The 18,179-nt window shown below is 46.3% G+C and overlaps 1 protein-coding gene across 3 annotated transcripts in view; it reads left to right on the top strand.

Moving 5' to 3' along the window:
* Nucleotides 1-18,179, top strand: part of stxbp4 (syntaxin binding protein 4) — a 59,206-nt gene that overhangs the window by 22,408 nt on the left and 18,619 nt on the right. For all 3 annotated transcript variants that reach the window (XM_026177788.1, XM_026177790.1, XM_026177789.1), the window contains exons 6-16: nucleotides 2,253-2,338; nucleotides 2,954-3,107; nucleotides 5,902-6,034; nucleotides 6,352-6,458; nucleotides 6,842-7,067; nucleotides 7,468-7,549; nucleotides 9,167-9,246; nucleotides 9,646-9,742; nucleotides 10,594-10,718; nucleotides 11,732-11,821; nucleotides 11,917-11,982. In XM_026177788.1, coding sequence (XP_026033573.1) covers nucleotides 2,253-2,338; nucleotides 2,954-3,107; nucleotides 5,902-6,034; nucleotides 6,352-6,458; nucleotides 6,842-7,067; nucleotides 7,468-7,549; nucleotides 9,167-9,246; nucleotides 9,646-9,742; nucleotides 10,594-10,718; nucleotides 11,732-11,821; nucleotides 11,917-11,982 — 1,246 coding nt within the window. The remainder of the gene's footprint in view (nucleotides 1-2,252; nucleotides 2,339-2,953; nucleotides 3,108-5,901; nucleotides 6,035-6,351; nucleotides 6,459-6,841; nucleotides 7,068-7,467; nucleotides 7,550-9,166; nucleotides 9,247-9,645; nucleotides 9,743-10,593; nucleotides 10,719-11,731; nucleotides 11,822-11,916; nucleotides 11,983-18,179) is intronic.

Raw genomic sequence — 18,179 nt, 5'->3', positions numbered from 1 at the left:
CACACCTAAGACTAATGATGATGATTATCTGCAGCCACACGGTTCCTGCTGAGGACGCCGTGATGCAATCAGGCGGGGGCAGGGAAGGGGGGTGGATGGAGAAAACCAGAAAAACAAGCATGGAGTTTAAGCTCATTGATGGAGGCTTGAATTGGAGGGAATATTGTGGAAGATTATTTTTAAGCTGCTGCAGACGGTTGGGGGGCGGATCCTCGGGTGGTTCGAGGACACGTTTAAAAATCGATCACTGATCTGATGAGTTTTTCTCTTTCTTTCATGTTTTGAGTGAGTGGTGAATGGACTGATTCTTATATAGTGCTTTTCTACTTTCCCAGAGTACTCAAAGTGCTCTAAACCACATGCACCCAATCGCAGCCATTCTCACAAGCACTTTCTGGGCACTTATTGCTTTCTAACTACATTCACACTCTGATGGATGCATCGAAGAGCATCTTGGGGTCAGTATCTTGCCCAAGGATACTTGGCATTCAGACTGGAGGAGCCTGGGATCGAACGACCGACCTTCCAATCAGTATGTGACCTGCTCTACCTCCTGAGCTACAGCCATTTAGGTCTCTGTTTTTGCAGTCCATGCCCACCCCATCGTCCAACCCCCCCACCCCCACAGAAGAATCTAAACGCTAGCTCAGAGTCGTTCACTTCACTTCCTGGTCGAGGTCTTTAAGCTGTCCCACTGCAGGCTGGCTGTTCACGAGCTGGTCCTGGAGCTGGTTCCAATCCTGATGGGAACTTGCGGCTTCTGGGTTTCACGTTTCCGTTGTTCCTCGACCTCCTCATTTTCTTAGTTTTCCTCCACACACACGTGACTATTTCCTGTCACTGTTTCTTCTCATGTTTCATTCCAGCGTCGGTATTTCTGCTTCATCTCCGCCTTTACACTCAAAATAAAACTGCCCAAAAACGCGGACTTTGACTACCTTACAATTATATTTTCCATATTATAATAATTACACAGTAAACTGTTACATTTAATGGAGTCTGCTCAAATGAAATTTGATTTGCATACATTAAGTTTATTCCGAGCACATTTTTCTTATTTTAATGAATAAATGTCTTTCCTACATTTCAGTTGATTTTCACTCTGAATCATTGATTTGTGTTTATTGAGGGTGAGGAAGCGTTTTTATGATCTTCAGGTCTTCACGACGGCGTCCTGGTCTCTGACCTTTACGTGATACTTCCTGGTTGCTTTGCCTGACACTCTACGTTTGACCTCATCCTTCAAATACATTTAATTTAGAGCTTGATCCTGGTCTCCACTGAAGCTCTCACAGATACAAACGCTGTTCTGTGCTCCGTCGTCACGTCAGGGTGAAGCGTCGACCTGCTGATTCATGAAATGCTTTCTGTCTTTTGATTCCAGGTTTGCCTCCAGGTGATCTCTGATGTGATTGGTTAGTGGTGTAAAAGGAAACGGTGGACGGCTGCAGTTTAGACTTCTGGCTTTACGTTTTCTGTTGGGGGGTTAAGATAATTCAAGAATTCCAGTTTTTCCAGCAGCTGTTTGAATGTAAGCTGAGGGTGGATGGAACCACAGACATCTGATCTCTGAATGGTTTTTCTCAATGATCGTGCAGATCCCATTTAAAAGGCATTAACAGCTGATCGGATCAGACCGTGATGGCTGATGGTTTGAGTGAGACTGACGTCCGGTTTCCTCGGTGTCCATGTGAGGGAGACAAACTCTCACAGATCTCACAGCTCGCTCTCCTCAAACGCCTCAGTGCTGAACGCCGTCCAGCGCAGGCCGCCATGTTTCCAAAGTGCTTTCCCTTTGGAAACGATGTCTTTGAACTGCAGCTCATTGAGCACGCAGCAGGAACATCATTTAAATGAAGCACATCTTTAATGTATGTCGGCTCACAGCCTCCAACAATCATCATTGAGTGCTTTTCTTCAGATTTCCAGGAAAGTCCGACGCTGTCCGAGTTCTCGCTTATCGTCCAATCAAGACATTCATTTTTCTTCCTGGAATCTGCAGCTTAAGAAAAACTGTTCATGAACTAATGACAGACGGATCCAGGCCTGTGAAATAAACTGCATAGACATCCATACTGGTTTAGCAGTTATTAGCAGTTCTTTTATGTTTTTTACATGTGAATTAAAGTCTTGGACAGAAATGTCCTTAATTCCTTCAGTTTCACCACAAGGACTGGGTTTGAGGTTATGACGAGGGTCTTTGAGAAGTGAATCTGAAACAGGGCGCTGTGATGTGTTCATGTGTCCTTCAGGAGGGAGTTCGCTGAGCTGATGGAGAAGTACAGCTCCAACCACATCACGGCTTCAGGACGAATCTCTCCCACGCAGCTGTCCACAGGTAAAACCCACCATCACGTTCAACATGAACATTCGATCCAGGACAAACCGAACCCTCAGACAGCCCTCTGAAGACATGACGACGATAGACACGACGGTACTCCAACAGCTCAAATGCCTGGAAATTCACAGCATGTTACAAAATCGCTTTGTGGTCACTTTCCAAAACTAACAGTCCTTTTAAAAGAGTCCATTACAAGTTTAATTTTTCATTTCCATGTCTGCGTGTCGCAGAACTGCGGACAAAACATCCTCACTAAATATGTTCTGACCCAAAAATGTCCCCAAGTTCTCGAAAAAGTAAAAATAATAGTTTTACAAAGGTGTTGCGACTTTCCAAAAACATCACCACTTCTCAAAAATGTCCACATTTTCCAAAAATATCTTCACACTCTAAAAATCCTGTTACTTTCTAAAATAAAGTCCTCTCATGTTAGTCTGGTCCTCACAAAGTACAAAGTTTCAGTCCTGAGTCACTAAATTGATCCTGTGTTCCAGTTTTTCTCCATCCCGCCGCGTCCCATCGTCCTCCGCCTCCCTCCGCCATTACATTTCTTCTCTCTCTCCCACGTCTTCCTGCTCACCTCTCTTCATTCTTCTTCTCGTTTCTTTAAAGGGAAGCTGACGGACACGGCCTCCTCCTCCTCCTCCTCCCGGTCAGAGAGCCCCCAGCTCCTCAGTCCTAAAGAGGGGGTCACGGCCTACACCCACACCGCCCCTTATCCCGCTAACCCCGCCTACGCCATGCACACACCTGTGCACGCCTTCAGGTAGGATCTAAAGAACAGAAATAACTCCCTCTCACGGTGATGCCTTCACTTCCCTGTAAACCAGAAAACATTCGACACAGATTCTGATTGGCTGTTTTATATTTATTATTAAAATACAAATAGTCTCAGAGACATAAAAACGCATAGAGAGCTAAACCCGTCCTGCAGTGAGTCTTCATGAGTAATTTCAACTTTCCAGCTGATTTATTCAGAGTTTTTAATGAAACCAACACAGCTGTTAAGCTGTGAAGTCCTTTCTTTGCCACTTTACACGCCACCTTCTTTACACACTGCCCCTGTGTCACATCTGTCATGTAGCGCTGCGTGGCAGCAGGACGAGGACTCAGGCGAAAGCTAAACTGATAGCGGAGCTTTAATCACTGGAGAAAAAGGTTGAATACAAAAACAAAACTAGAAAAACGCTAAGAAACTAGGAACAAGAAAACCTGGAACCACGAGGAGACATGCACAGCACACAGAGAGGGAACATGATGGTTAACGAGGAAACACAAGCAGGACAACGAGAGGACATGAACAGGTGGGACAAATGAGACCTAACGACACAGGGGGAAGCAAAACTAGATACACTGCACACAGGAAAGGGACTATCAAAATAAAACAGGAAGCACGACACTCATAAAGACAGAAATAAAAAAGTGTTAAAGTAGAAACAGCGACATGCTGTCAGACCAGAGCAAAACTCATCCAAACTAAGTAACAGGACAGCAGAGTCAGCATCCAGATCTATTCAAGTACTCGTGATGATGGAGCCTGGATCATATTATGGACTCATGATGGTATATATCAGTTTAATGTTCCAGCCTGAGCATTACAGGCTGGTTAGCTGTAGTTATAACATGCAGTGTTGGGAAGGTTACTTTTAAAATGTATTCCATTACAGAATACATGCCCCAAAATGTATTCTGTAACGTATTCCGTTACGTTACTCAATGACAGTAACGTATTCTGAATACTTTGGATTACTTAATATATTATCATGCTTTTTACAACAACGTGAATGTACTATTGCTGTGTGATTTATTACTGTTACTGAAGGTCCGCGACTCCGAACTGTAGGAAAGGGACCTCTGACTAATACGGCGGGGTCCCTGTCGGCTCGTAGCCGAAAAATAGCTTTACTTTGTTGTCTGGGTCAACTTTTCTTGCGAGAGACAGAGAGAGGCGTTGAAAGGCTGCTCCAACGGAGCTTATTGTTTCGGAGGAAAACACGAACGCGGTGCACAGTCGAGTCTTAATTGTCAGGGCTCTGTGTGCGGGCAGGCAGAGATGAGGATCCAAATGCAGGACTCGGAAAACGGAATGTAACTCAAAAAACCTCAGCTTTATTGCTGGCAGGAAAACAAACATGAAGTGAGGATGGACCACTGAGCCCAAGGACACACAGGCATAATCTGTGGGTACGACGCGACACTGGGCATGGGAAAACACAGGGCTTAAATACACAGGGTAGTAATGAGGAAATGGGCCACAGAAGGGAGACACAGCTGGGAGAGATCAGGGCTAACGAGACATGGGGAACAAAGCTGCACACACTAACATAAGACAAAGACTTTCACAATAAAACAGGAAACATGAATCACAACTCAGAGACATGGACTCAACACAGAGACAGAAAATGAAACATGGAACTGAACTATACATGAAACCACCATTCCTAAAACATGGATAATAGAAACATGAAACTCTAATAATGATAATAATAATAATAAACATCACAACAAGAGAATGAGAAACAATCCAAAACACCAAGATAACTGAAACACAAAGTACCAGAGAAACAAAGAATAATCCATGATGCAAAAGTGAACCAAAACATAATAAACTCAAAATACTGGGTCCAACGGACCCAGAACCGTGACATTAATAGCTTACTTGCAACTGGGCTCGTCAGGCACTCTTCTTGGCTGCAGTGGTTATTATTATATTTACATGCTTCCAGCTCCCGTTTTTCCTCGATGACTGCTCGTACCTTTCCACTCCCCTTTTTCTCCCTCCTCGCGCTCACAGACCCATAACGAGTATGGCAGTCCATTCTCCCTGCAGCACGGACTACACTGCCCATGATGCTACATTCTTTAGAGCTATGCTTGTAGCATTCTGCCTGTTAGCTTAGCACAACAACAACAACGAAAAGGCGCTCTCTCACTACATATCGTACTGTGTATGACTGTGTACGTGACAAATAAAATTTGAATTTGAATTTGAATTTGAATTTGAAACACACAGTCGCAGAGAGAGAGAGAGAGCGTCGCCCTGTAACCATGGCAACCGTAACGCTGCCGCCTGGAACAACAGCACGTAGCTGTCAAACCAAACCCAAACAGTCCTGACCCGCGACAAAATGAAACAGGAAAGTACCACAGTGTAATCCATTTATTTCAACAAAGTAACTGTATTCTGAATACCACCTTTTTAAACGGTAACTGTAACGGAATACAGTTACTCATATTTTGTATTTTAATATGTAACGGCGGCACATGTATTCCGTTACTCCCCAACACTGTTAACATGTTAGTAGAGCGCAGTACTGACATCCATAATCAATCTGCAGTACTGCAGTACTTTAACTACGAGTACATTGAGTGGAGTCCAGGCAGTTTGTTATTGGACGGCGGTTACATAATAAACTATGATTCAGCTGCATGGAAACACCAGCAGCCACTAAAAATAGTGAAAAGCCTCTTCAGCAGTTTGAAGCTGGAGGAGGGTTAGAGATTATGACAGCGTGCTTTTTAATCTCTCTGTCATGCCGCCTCTCTCTCTGTGTCCTCAGTGACAGTGTCATTCAGTTGATATGTGTCGCCAAGGGAACAGGCCTGGGGCTCATCATCAAGGGCGGAGCCAACCGCCCCGAAGGACCAATGGTGTTCATTCAGGAAATCGCGCCTGGAGGAGACTGCCAGAAGGTCAGCATCTTTGTGGTCCGGTGGTTTGATTCCGATCATTCTGGATTCAGTGAGAACCCCGCTGGGCAGCCCGCTGTGTCTACAGCGGACACTAAAAATGCATCTGATATGATCCACTGGAGATTCACTGGGTTGATAACAGATAAGGTGACATGTCAGTCCTCAGCAGACTCAACTTCATGCCAGCAAAAGGCCAGACTACAGCACTCGCGTTATGCTCATCTATAATAATCATACCAACTTATACTGATAGTGTTTATGTGAGCATGCTGCTGAACACGCGGTCTCACTGCTCCTGTCTGACTGTGCTGCTTCAGGACGGCAGGCTGCAGGTTGGGGACCAGCTGGTGTCCATTAACAAAGAGTCGCTGATCGGAGTGACATACGAGGAGGCCAGGGGCATCCTGACACGCACCAAACTCAGGTACGGCACACCTGATACCGAACAGACATTGTGCAAATGACAGGATAGCACACAGCAAGGACATAGAGACACAGCTGTTCGTGTGCTGCTGTTGTTTCAGGTGCTTTTCAAAGATACAGCATCGTTTACTATTCAGAAACCATAAGATAGAAAATATTAGTAAATAATAAAAACTGAATAGAAACATAAACTGAAGGTCGTCTCTGATCACTTAACACTTAGAGTCCCCCGAGAGCAGCCATTTGGCTTTTCTACCTTTAAAACCCGCCTTGGCTGGAAGGCGGGTTTTAAAGGTAGAAAGGTAGAAGGCTGGGCACTGCTGCTCTCGGGGGACTCTAAGTGTTAAATCCAGACGTTTAACTCAGACTCATCTTGTGTTCTAGACCCGACCCGACCGTGGAGATTGCCTTCATCAGGCGGAGGTCGTCCTCCAGCTCCAGCAGCGGGCCCCACAGCCCCATCTCCCTGCAGGGGTCTGGTGGTGGGGGTGGACCCCAGATAAGGGGCCCGGTCCTGGGCACCGTGCCTCAGCAGCCGGCCGTGGTTACCAAGATCACCTCCAGCCGAAACCCTGCCAGCGAGACTCTGCCATCAGTCAACGTCACCCAGGTCAGGGCGTGGACTCTGAGAGCCTCATAAAAGTTTGTACAAACACAGGACACAGATTTGAGCTCTCCTTCTTTAAAGTTAGATTAGAGAGGAAGCAGGACGTCTCAGCACCGCTTTAACAAAAGAACCGCCTGGTGGTGGCGCTGAGTGTAAAGTCAGCACTAACAAGAGTCTGTTAGACAGTTTTTGATAGCCTGTCTGTGCAGGTACTTCAGCGCGGCCTGGAGAAACGTGTCGTCTCCACAGCTGAGAGCACAGATTTACAGACAACGTGTTAGTTGTCACTTCATTTATTTAAACTGTCAGTTTAATGTGAGAACAGAGTCACACGTGAGCATATCTGACACACACACACACACACACACAGTCATTAACATGCTATGTTAATGTGTGAAAGCAGGTGCGAGTGTCTCCGAGCAGAGCAGAGCAGACACGTGTGTCCTCGCCTCCGGAGAGTCACAGCCTGCCTGAGACGAACCCCGGTACGTATCCACCGCTCAGGAAACGTCTGTGGTTTATTCACTTTGTTCACCTGCAGCTTTGTGACAGCATTTAACACCATGCAGGACGGAAACCACAGCTTTTCAGTAGTTTTAGGAACTTGGAAGAGTTTGTCTGTGAAGGTTCTCAGTCATCCAGGTCATCGTAGTCAAAGGAGTTTGCAAAGAAAAGCGTCTGGACTTCTTTAAGTTGCTTGAAGACGTTTCACCTCTCATCCGAGAAGCTTCTTCAGTTCTAAGGTCAAATGGTGGAGAGTCCCAGATTTAAACCTAGTGGGAGTAACCCCCCTAGTGGAAGAGTTTCCAGATACTCGACAGCTCTGATTTGCATAAAGTAGCTTAGACCTGAATTTCACGCAGTACTTAAATCTGCAACATCAGGAAATGGTACAGCAGAATCAGGAGAATGTGAACATATGCAGGCAAATGTGTGTTCACAGACGAGCCACCGTGAGCTGTTAATAAATGTCTGGAAGGCGGGTTGGGGGGCAGATGATGCGTCCTCCTGTCACAGGAGGAAGTGAGGTAAGTGGAGGTCTGGCCTGTGACTGGCTGAAGAGGTGCGGAGCATCACTGGGATCATGAGGAGGCCTGAGGTCTTTGTCCATGTGGGAAATGTTCTGTCTGATGGACGACCTGAGGCTGTCCCAGCAAACCAGTCCGACCTGTCTCCATGGTGATGTCTGAGGCTGAAGAAGACGCTGCTAGGGTCACAGAGCTAACACACCTGTAACAACACCTGCAGAGACACAGGAGGGTTGTGTTCTGGCATAAAGGAGGCATAACTCCTCTGCAATGAACAGAATTCAAATGTATTTGATTTACAATTACAATTTCATTATATTTACCTACAAATGTTTAAAGGTTTATACAGGAAATAATTCATGATAAAAATAATGAAACTGTAACAAATGTAAGTCGTGAGTAAGACTAAAAGAAAAGGACAACAGAACATAAAACCTGCTCCATCAAACAGCCGCAGCACAGAGAGAACAAGATGCAGGAAGATGGTTTTCTGCAAAATTACCATGAAACTGCACAGTGAATAAAAAGTGATTTAAATTCGTGTCTGTTTTCCTGTAAAATACACAGAATTTAGGCAGAACTTGCATTTACTTACTATCTCATTAATTCTTTCAATATTTAAAGTGACTTCATGATTTCTTTGAGATTGTTACCTCCTCGTTTAAGTGCACCGACCTTTAAATTTGTATCGATGAATGGTGTTACACGATCGTTTCAAATTCAAATTTCCTGGTTTTGTGGTTATGTGGTGGTAAACGTGATTCTTATACTCGTTGGCTCCTCATGGTTCATTCATGTTGTTTATTTAAATATTTTTTGTAATTATTTTTGAACATTTTGTGATTGTTGCATCTCTCTGTCACAATTTCTGGTCATTTTGCATCATTTTGTAGTTGATTTGTGGATATTTTGTGTATTTTTATTCCGTTTTTGAGTTTTCTTTTGTGTCTTTGTGGACTGTTACGTGTTTCGTGTCATTCTCTCCCTGTTTTCTGTGTGTGTGTTTCATCAGCATTTGTTGTTTGTAGTTGTTTTGTGTCTTTGCATTAACCGTGTGTGTTCCTCTGCTTCCAGAGTCTCCGAGCAGTCAGCCTCCTCAGAGGAAGAGCTCCCTCAGCGACAGCTGCCGCCTCAAGATAGAAAGGTTGGAGCAGGTGAGTGTTTGTGAGTCGCACCTTTGAACGCTTCACGCTGATGTTGAAACAGCAGAGTCAGCAGGATGAACCAACCAGGAGGCAAGAAAAAAACCAAACACGTAAATCTGCACAGAAACTATCGAGTCCTCAGTGCAACAGCATGAGGTGATGATTTCCCTGCACGCTGACGGGAACGCCACGAACATCATTCAGCTTCATGGGAACCGAGGAAAAACCTTTTTGTTCCCAAATCCAAACAAAACACAAAATGTGTTTGTGTACTTCATCACGACACAACAGTGTCAGCTGAACCAATTCATGAGCCGATACTCTCTTCTCATTGGTCAGCGGCTGTTTGTCAGTGTGTGTTTGCACCATGTGAGCTGTGTATCGATCTGTGTGTGTGGTTGTGTCCAGGCTCTGGAGCTGATTGGCCTGAAGCCCTCCGACACTCAGCGGCAGACGCTCCGGTCCAGACTGCGAGCTGATCCGGCTGGGACGGTGGCCTTCACAGGTAAGACATCATCGCTCAGCTCACCTGTGGCTGTCCTCCTGCAGGTGTCCCTCATCCTCACACCTGTGCAGGACATCATGTACTTTTATTTGTATTTAGCTCTTGTTTCTTTTCATGATTGAAGGTTTTAAGCGCAGCTCTGAGGTAAACTGATGACTGTGCTGCTGTGTTTGGACCATGTTGGTCTCCAGCAGTCAGGAGGTTTCCTGCTGTGTCCTTGTTGGATGTTTTTAGCTGGAGTTTTGTTTCTCCTGCGTTCGGCTTTACTCGCCTCCTTCCCTCCTTTGTGCCCTCGGCGGTTTCACCTGGGAAACTGGGACTCGATTCTTCTGACGTCGCAGCGACTCGAGCTTTGCACACTTTCTGCTCACTTGCGTTAACTCAGAGCTTTTATTCTGCTTTGTGGGTTTTACTGCACTGTTTGAAAAAGTGAAGGAAAAGCAGAGAGCTTCAGTAGAAAGAATAAAATGTCTTTGTCTGCTGCTGGACATCAGAGTTGAAACGTAGAAACTGTTGCTGCTGTTGGAGCAGCTGTTTGAACTGAATTCTTCTGAGCAGCCGCCAGGTCGTCACCATCACACACAGAGGGGATCCATTAATCTGACTGTTCGTAGAATAAAAACAGAAGGTGTGGTCACATGGCTGACTGTGCTCAGAGATGATCCATATTGTGTTTTCATTCACCATTTGCACAGTTTAAAGGAGGCTTGGTGATGTGGCGCGGCAGCGTTGAAGATGAAAGTCAAGTGCAGGACGCAGATCTGCAGGTTTCGTCGCTGCTTCGGCCTCAGAGAGGCTCGGGTTGGCGTTCTGCCTCCTGCTGAGCGCTCGTGTCTGTTTTCTGTTCCCAGACTTCGAGAGCCTGATCAAGGAGCTGTTCAAGCCTCAGCTGGAGGAGCTGGGCGTCACGCAGCCCGGGTCTCGCTTCACGTCCGACGACCTGTTCAGCTTGCTGGAGTCGCCCAGCGACCCGAGGGTAGGAGCGTGCAGCACAGCGCACACGCCTGATGTCACACAGTTACTGAACTATATAAACAACTTTTAACTGTAATTTACTTTAAACTCATAGAAAAGATGCTGAGTGACTCATCCTGTATGTATGCACGTATATGCAGCCTTCAGGAAAAGCACAACAGAGTACTAACACAGTTTTCAGTTTTGCAGTGCAGACAGTGTTTGTAGAATATTACAGTATGTTAAAGTATGTGGGGGGTGTGGGGGGGTCATCAGTGTCAGTCACAGCACGGAGATGGTGGAGGCGGTCACAGCAACAGAGCAGGGAACACCTGGAGAAGGTGTAGGTGGGAATGATGCTGCCTGTGCGGCGTTTCTAACGGGATCGATTCTGCTTCTTTATTTTTATCTTTTCATTTTATTGTTTATTAGAATAAAAAAGTGACCTTTAAGCTCCAGTTTTACTTTGCTGGTTATAAGCAAAATAAAAACGTGGACATGGTGAGCAGTCGCTTTATTTATACGTCTGTTAGTACAGTATGAGTGATGATGTCATCAGATGATGTCATTAACAATGCTCCCAAAGTCTCCAACAGAACAAACACTGCTGTAAAGTTTTAATATGGGAGTCAATGGGGACTCACTGCTGCCTCCGGTGGTTTTCTGAGATCACCTGGATTCATCAGACTGAGGATCATCCAGGTTTAAGTGAACAGGAGCACGTGATGACTCCACGTCCACTCCACTGTGGACGCTGCCATTGAACAGGAGGGTCCTATCAGCAGAGCTGTGCTGGGGTCACACAGGGTCACACAGGTCACACAGGTTCGGTGGACTTGAGAGCAGCAGCAGCTGCACCTGTGAGAGGATACAGGTGTGATTAATGTTCAGGTCATCGTCACACAAGCCTCAATGTGCTGCTTTCACTCGCTCTTCATCATTTACGGCACTTTCAGCCTGACACTCACGCTAACGAGATGCTAACGAATCGTTCTCTGTCGCAGATGTTTCTGATGTGTTTGTGTGTTTGTGCAGCCGTCACTGTCGGACTCAGAGGACCTGGAGGAGATGGAGCGGCTCAGGAAGGAGCACATCGAGGCTCTGAGGGAGATCAAGAGGCTGCAGGTAGACTCACGCCTGAGTCATTTTGTAGAATTCAATCATATCCAAAGAAAAGTGGGCTTCAGTAAATATTCTAAAGTGTCGGTTCTGATCTGCAGGAGCAGCTGGTCGAGTCTCAGAGAGTCCACCATCAGATGGAGGAGGAGCTCAGCAAGGTCAAACAGGTGAGTCACGCCTGCTGCACTCATCCGACCTGCGCACGTGTGTGAAAACAGGAAGTCATACACAGGTCATGTGTTGGTCAGTGGCTGTGGTGGATGCTGGAGTCAGGAGTGTGTGTGAGACGAGGTGTGATCAGCAGGTGGAGCCCTTCATACACACACACACACACACACACACACACAAACCGACCTGCAGGTGTGATGATAAAGAGCTTGTGTGTGTGTGTGTGTGTGTGTGTGTGTGTGTGTGTGTGTGTGTGTGTGTGTGTGTGTGTGTGGGAGGACTGTGAGCCCCGTGGTGAATCTGTTTTTATTTTGGGCTCTAGAATAGCTCCTCCTCCTCCTCCTCCTCCTCCTCCCCACATTGTGTTTGTTGTGATTCAGAGCTGAAGGGTCTCGGCCTCTCTCGCTCCCGCTCGGTTGCATAAATCAATCAATATCTACATTTAGCCGACAAGTGCACCATAACAACAAAGGCCGGTGGGGCGTTTCCTTACCTGAGTTTCAGACCCAAGGAGCAGAAATGAGGAGGATGCAGAGCTGAGCGTTCACTTCCTGCTCTGCAGTCGCGCCTTTAGCTTCTCGCCGAGTGTTGGCAGGTTTGCAGACATTGGACTTTTTCTATTCTTTGCTTTTTCATAGTGAAACCTTTTTCTTCTTGGACTCTGCCAGAGCAGCTTTGCATGACACACAGTTCATAATAATCATTCCTTATGTGATTCTGGGCCTTGGTGCAGGCCCTCAGTTCATCCTCTGTCTGAAACTGGTTATTTTAGCCCCGCCCATTGTGAACAAAACGCTAATGGGTGGGTCCTGGGATATCTCCCATCTATGACATCATACAGTTAAAAGAGTAAAAACACTGTGTGGAACTGAGTGTCAGAGCAGTCTGTTCATCCAGTGGCTTCATTATTAGAAACTTTGACCATGCTAATGAACATCCAGGGGAAACGCCCCCTGCTGACCATCAGAAGGAATGCAGTACCACTTCAGTGTGCACCTGAGGTGCAGAGGCACTGCATCAACTCACAAACTCTAAGAACACTTTAAAATATTCTGAAGTCTACTTTGCGTCTCTGTCATCTGTCCTGGTATAAAAGCAGGTTTTAAGCAACGTTAGCTGCTCAGACATGTCCTGGCTGCCTGCAGTCACATCAGGGCGCAGATCACGACTGTCAGCTTCAGCGCTGCCTGCATATTTAACAAACCTGCACAGCTGAATTAAGCTGACAGCCTTTAATCGTCTGAGGGAGGATTTGATCAGGTTTCCAGGCTGGAGTCACTTAGCCTTCCACACTCACACTGTGTTTGCATGCAGATAAATCACCTGGACATCATTATTGTTATTATTATAATCTGATCCAGGTTCCGCCTGTTTCGGAAACTGTGTTTGCTTGTCAGTAAAAGTCGTTGGAGGTGTGAGTCGTTGGTGCTCCTGAATAAGCTGAAGTGCTTTTAATATCCTTTGTCTGAGCGTGGCATTTTAACGGCTCTGCCACAGCTTTCAGCGCAGCCTCCAGCTTCGAGATGGAGAAGTTATGTTATTATTACATAACAGTCAAACAAAGCAGGAAGCAGCCGTCGGTGCAAATGTGAGTGTTGTTTCTCAGGGAGCACAAAAACCTTTGGTCTGGGTAGAAGCGGGACCGGCCGCTGCTCTTTTGTTCCGCCGCGCGCTGCCAGGCTGTACAGCTTGTGCACAGCGAGGGATTTTTCTTCCATTATGCTGCCTTTTCTGGGGAGCGAGCAGGCGGGCGGAGGAGAGCGGGCTGACATGCTCTCTAATGAAGGATCATTAGAGATGGAAGTCAGCCTTTAAGACGGGGGGGGGGGCTCTCAGAGCCCCTCGGGCCCCCCTGAAGCCACAGCTGGAGGGAAGAGAGCTCACGCTGGGATCCATTAGTTACCAAACCATACACCACACACACACAGACACACACACAGACACACTCACACCTCATCTCCACACTTAGTGGACACTCTACACTGGAAACCATCCAGGAGTCTAATTTTACCAGCCAGTGTGTCCCAGTTCTGAGCCACTCTGCTCTGATGGTTACACTTGTGCTGTGTTGTTGGACAGCGTGTCGCGCTACTGTGCAGCACAAATTACAGTAAATGATGTCCTCCAGAGGCACAAAGTAAAGAAAAGACTTGCATTCCTGTTGGACTCCATTATTAAACGAGGACATTCATGCACAGCGATGTTGTCACCCTGCCCGTGGACCGTGGTTTCATGTAAAGAAAACCCAGTAATTATGTTCTTTATGATGAGGGCAGCGAGTGAAGCATGGCCTGTATATAAAAGATGGATGTAGTCACCATGACATCACCCACTGGTTTTGGTCTCGTTAGCCTTTTGGCAGTAATAATGTTGTTATTTGGACCATATATAAAAGTGAGCGTGGACCGACACTTGCTCTCTGGGTTGTTGGAGACTCAAGTGGCCATCAGAGGAACTGCAGTTTTTTTGAGTAATTCCACGTTGGGTTTATATTTCAGTCCTGGAAGCTCCTGTGTGAAGGTAATGTGCTGAATTAAGTCGATGTACGTGACCTTTGCAGTTGTGACAAAGTTTAAAGTTATCACTGTTGTTTCATTTTAGGTAACTATTCATATACTGAAGGAGTGGCAGGTAAAGAAGTGTGTGATCCCCCTATAGATGGAACACACCCTCCAGTCCCACTTCTTAAAGATCACCACCCCAGCCTGCCAATCCAGAGGTACCACTCCTGATCTCCACACAATATTGTAGAGGCGTGTCAACCATTACAGCCCTAAAACGTCCACAGCCATGCTGGCACCTATTGGCTGCCTCCAAAGTCCCACAGTGCTTCTTCTTCAGCCGTTCCCCTCACCTGTGAGGGGGTTACCACCATGACAGGCACCAACCTCCTTGTAGCCGTAGCGCAGTGCAGCAGCTTCAGTAGTGTAGGTGCTGACCACGGTCCATTCAGACTCAATGTCCCCATGTCTCCCCTACTCGGACTGACTTTCCTCGGTTTACCACAGTTTTCACTCAATAAGTCATGAGAGCATCTCGTTCATGAAAATCAAAACTGCCATTTTTGAAACCCGGCAATGAGGGAAATGGCTCCAAGAAACGACGCTATGGTCCCCAAGTCTGGCGAAAAGCCACAGACCGAGCAGCAGGTATATTCTTGCCTCAATGTCCACCTTTGTTGTAGCGTTCGTGTCGTATGCAATGTAAAATCACTCGATCTGAGTTGAGCTGTGGTGAGTCGATCCGAGTAGGTGTTTTTGGGAAAGGTGCTCACATGTTCAGGCACCTTCCATCGCAATCAGATATGATGATACGATCTCAAAATTGACCTGCTGCCTAGGGTGTCCTGGTGCCACGAGCACTTATGGACACCTTTATGTTTGAACATGGTGTTTTTATGGACAAACTGTGGTTTGCACGGGAATCCAGTACCAGAACACCACTGGGGTTCAGACCTGGGAGGCCATTCCTCCCAGTCACGCCCCTCCATGTCTCACTGTTGTTGATCAGATAAGCGTTGAAGTCTCCCAGTAAGACATTTTTTCAAAGTTTCCAAAAAACTTTCCCCATTCAACAAAAAAAAAAACAATTCATTACTTTTGCTTGATGTCCCTACTTTCCATTAATGTCCTCGCTCCAAAGGTTAAAACCTTAGATTGGTCCCCACAGAGCTGGAGTGGTGGACATGAACATAAACCTCATTCTTGAAACGGCAGTTTGCAGATTTTTTAATTACTAGAGAAAATTGGAGGTAACAGATGGATGACACACACTATGTGTGTGCGCGCGCACGTGTGTGTGTGTGTGTGTGTGTGTGTGTGTCCAGCATTTCAGAATCTTGTTCATAAATCATTGCATTTACTTCATGTGTGTTCTGTTAGCTTCCACTGCATATGATGTCGCAGCAGGAGGATGAGAGCTGCCAAATTCTCCCCAGTCTGCTTCCTCTTTGCCTCGAGTGTGTGTGTGTGTGTGTGTGTGTGTGTGTGTGTGTGTGTGTGTGTGTGTGTGTGTGTGTGTGTGTGTGATCTCAGGCACTCAGAGCTCAGTAAACCCTCAGTTTCAGACAATTTGTTCTCATTATAGCAGATAAATATATTTCTTTTTTGCCTGCATGAGTATCTTTACATGAGGGGGAGTTTTGGGCCCCCGTGGTGTTTTGCATGCTCCTCTGTGAAATCTTGCAGTGTTTCTTTCCTGGTTCGTGTTGCACTGAGTGTTGTGACAAAACTCAGTGTTCACTCTGATCTGTTAGTGCCACCAAAGATCAGTTTACCGTGCGATGTTTATTTCAGCGCTGCAGGGTTACAGGTTATTGGCTGCCAGTGTGCCAACTGTACTGGGAGTGGTTGCTTCCAGTTATGAGTGTCTAATTATTGCTGGTGTCTGTTTCACTGCCCTGAGAGTTACATAACCTCCACGCTACAGACTGGCTCTCCCTCTGCATCAAAGATCACATGGGGTCAAAGCCCAGCTGGGCCCGTATGCCAGCACATATTTCCCTCTGGCCTGTAGTGCTTTTATTCATCTGCATAGCTTGAGTTGTGACGTGCTCCTGTTTTCTTTATCGAACATGGAGCTCCAAATTTCTCATGGTTTTCATCCAAGTCTGAGGCCACGGTGGTCAGCATGAAGAGGTGGAGCGCCCACTCTGGCAATGGTTAAGTGTCTCGGGGTTTCCCGGGCGAGTGTTGGGGTGATGCCTGCGCACTCTGCACCTATAGCAACAAGCTGAGAGCAGTGACATACAAGCTTCCTCTGAAGGGTGTAGCTTGGATTTCTGGGACTTCAGTCAGTGGAGGTGGTTTGGGTGTCTGACCAGGGTTCCTCCCGGGTGCCTCGTTGGTGTGGTGGTTGTCCAACTGGCCTTGGGGCAGGAAATGATGTGCTTTAGCTGGTCTGTGAGCTCTTACTCGTATCTCGCTCTTAGAGCTGCAGGCAGGGCTGGACTGGGACAAAAAATCGGCCCGGGCATTTTGACTAGAGACCAGCCCACCAGGTATTACAGGAAAAACCATAAAGCCTTTGAATGAAAGCAAACGCTGTGGTGACGGTGATGTACAGTCTTGTTGGTATATGTATGATTTCTATATGTTGTACATCAGATAAAAACTTTGGTTGTAAGATTCAGATAATTATTTAATAAAAGCGAGACATTTTAAATGAGAATAAGAAAGTATTTCTTTGTGCCCCCCTCTCCCTGTTAATGCCCTACCTGCCCCCTGGCAACACTTTGCTAGACCCGCCCCTGCACAGTTACCAGCTGTCAGTTACACAGAAAAGGATGCTGGTGTTATTTGTCTCCCAGAAACAGTTCATAACTTCAACTCATCCATGTCACCTAAAAGGTAAACCTGTTTCTCCATCACAGCTCTGATGGTTCAGTAAGGACATCTCCTGGTTTCATCTTCATGTTTCCCTCTCACCACATATCCAAACCAACATCATGACCAGCAGCTTTACAGCTGTGGCTCCAGCAAACATCAGCTGATACTAGAAATTAATATTAAATAAATTCTGACAACAGCTGATCAAGCTTAAACGTGCTGCTGTTGTTTAGCGCGACATCCGCTGGTTTCTTCTTTCTGGCGCAAAGTGGACGATAAACAAGCAAGAGAGCCGATCAGCTGATCATTGATCAGTTTCATGATTGAAGTAGAAACAGGAGAGGGAGGGGAGAGAATGAGAGAAGAAGAGGCAGCTGCAGCGTAAAGACACAGAATAAATCCAGCTTTGTGTCTTTTTCATTGTAGCTGAAGTCTGGGACAAACTGTGTTCCTTTTCACCTCAAAACGAAATGTGTAATATTTTCTCTGAATACCAGACGATTCCGTCTTTTTACGGGACGGTTGGCAGCTACTAACTTATGAATAAAATAAAGTTCACTATCAGTAACATCATAGCACCACCCAGCTGTATAGAAACTCCGTCATGCTAGCTAGTAGCAGTACGAGTTATTGTAACTGACTGTAAAAAGTCAGCACAACGAAAATAAACTAAACTTGGTTCATATCTGACCCACATAGACTGCAGCTCATAACTTCTTACCTGGAGTTCAGTTCACCGCCTCGGGTCTCTGCTCCTCCTGCCTCCCCTTCCCCTCATCCACCTGCTGGCCTCTGTGGAAGCTCCGCCACAGCCACCACCAAACAACTGAGTTGTTTTTACACATCTGCCAGCATCTGGCCAATACACC

The sequence above is a fragment of the Astatotilapia calliptera genome, chromosome 8 (assembly GCF_900246225.1).
Source record: "Astatotilapia calliptera chromosome 8, fAstCal1.2, whole genome shotgun sequence".
NCBI classification, from domain to species: domain Eukaryota; kingdom Metazoa; phylum Chordata; class Actinopteri; order Cichliformes; family Cichlidae; genus Astatotilapia; species Astatotilapia calliptera.
Note: the sequence above shows the minus strand (reverse complement) of the source record. Positions and strands in the feature narration are given on the sequence as shown.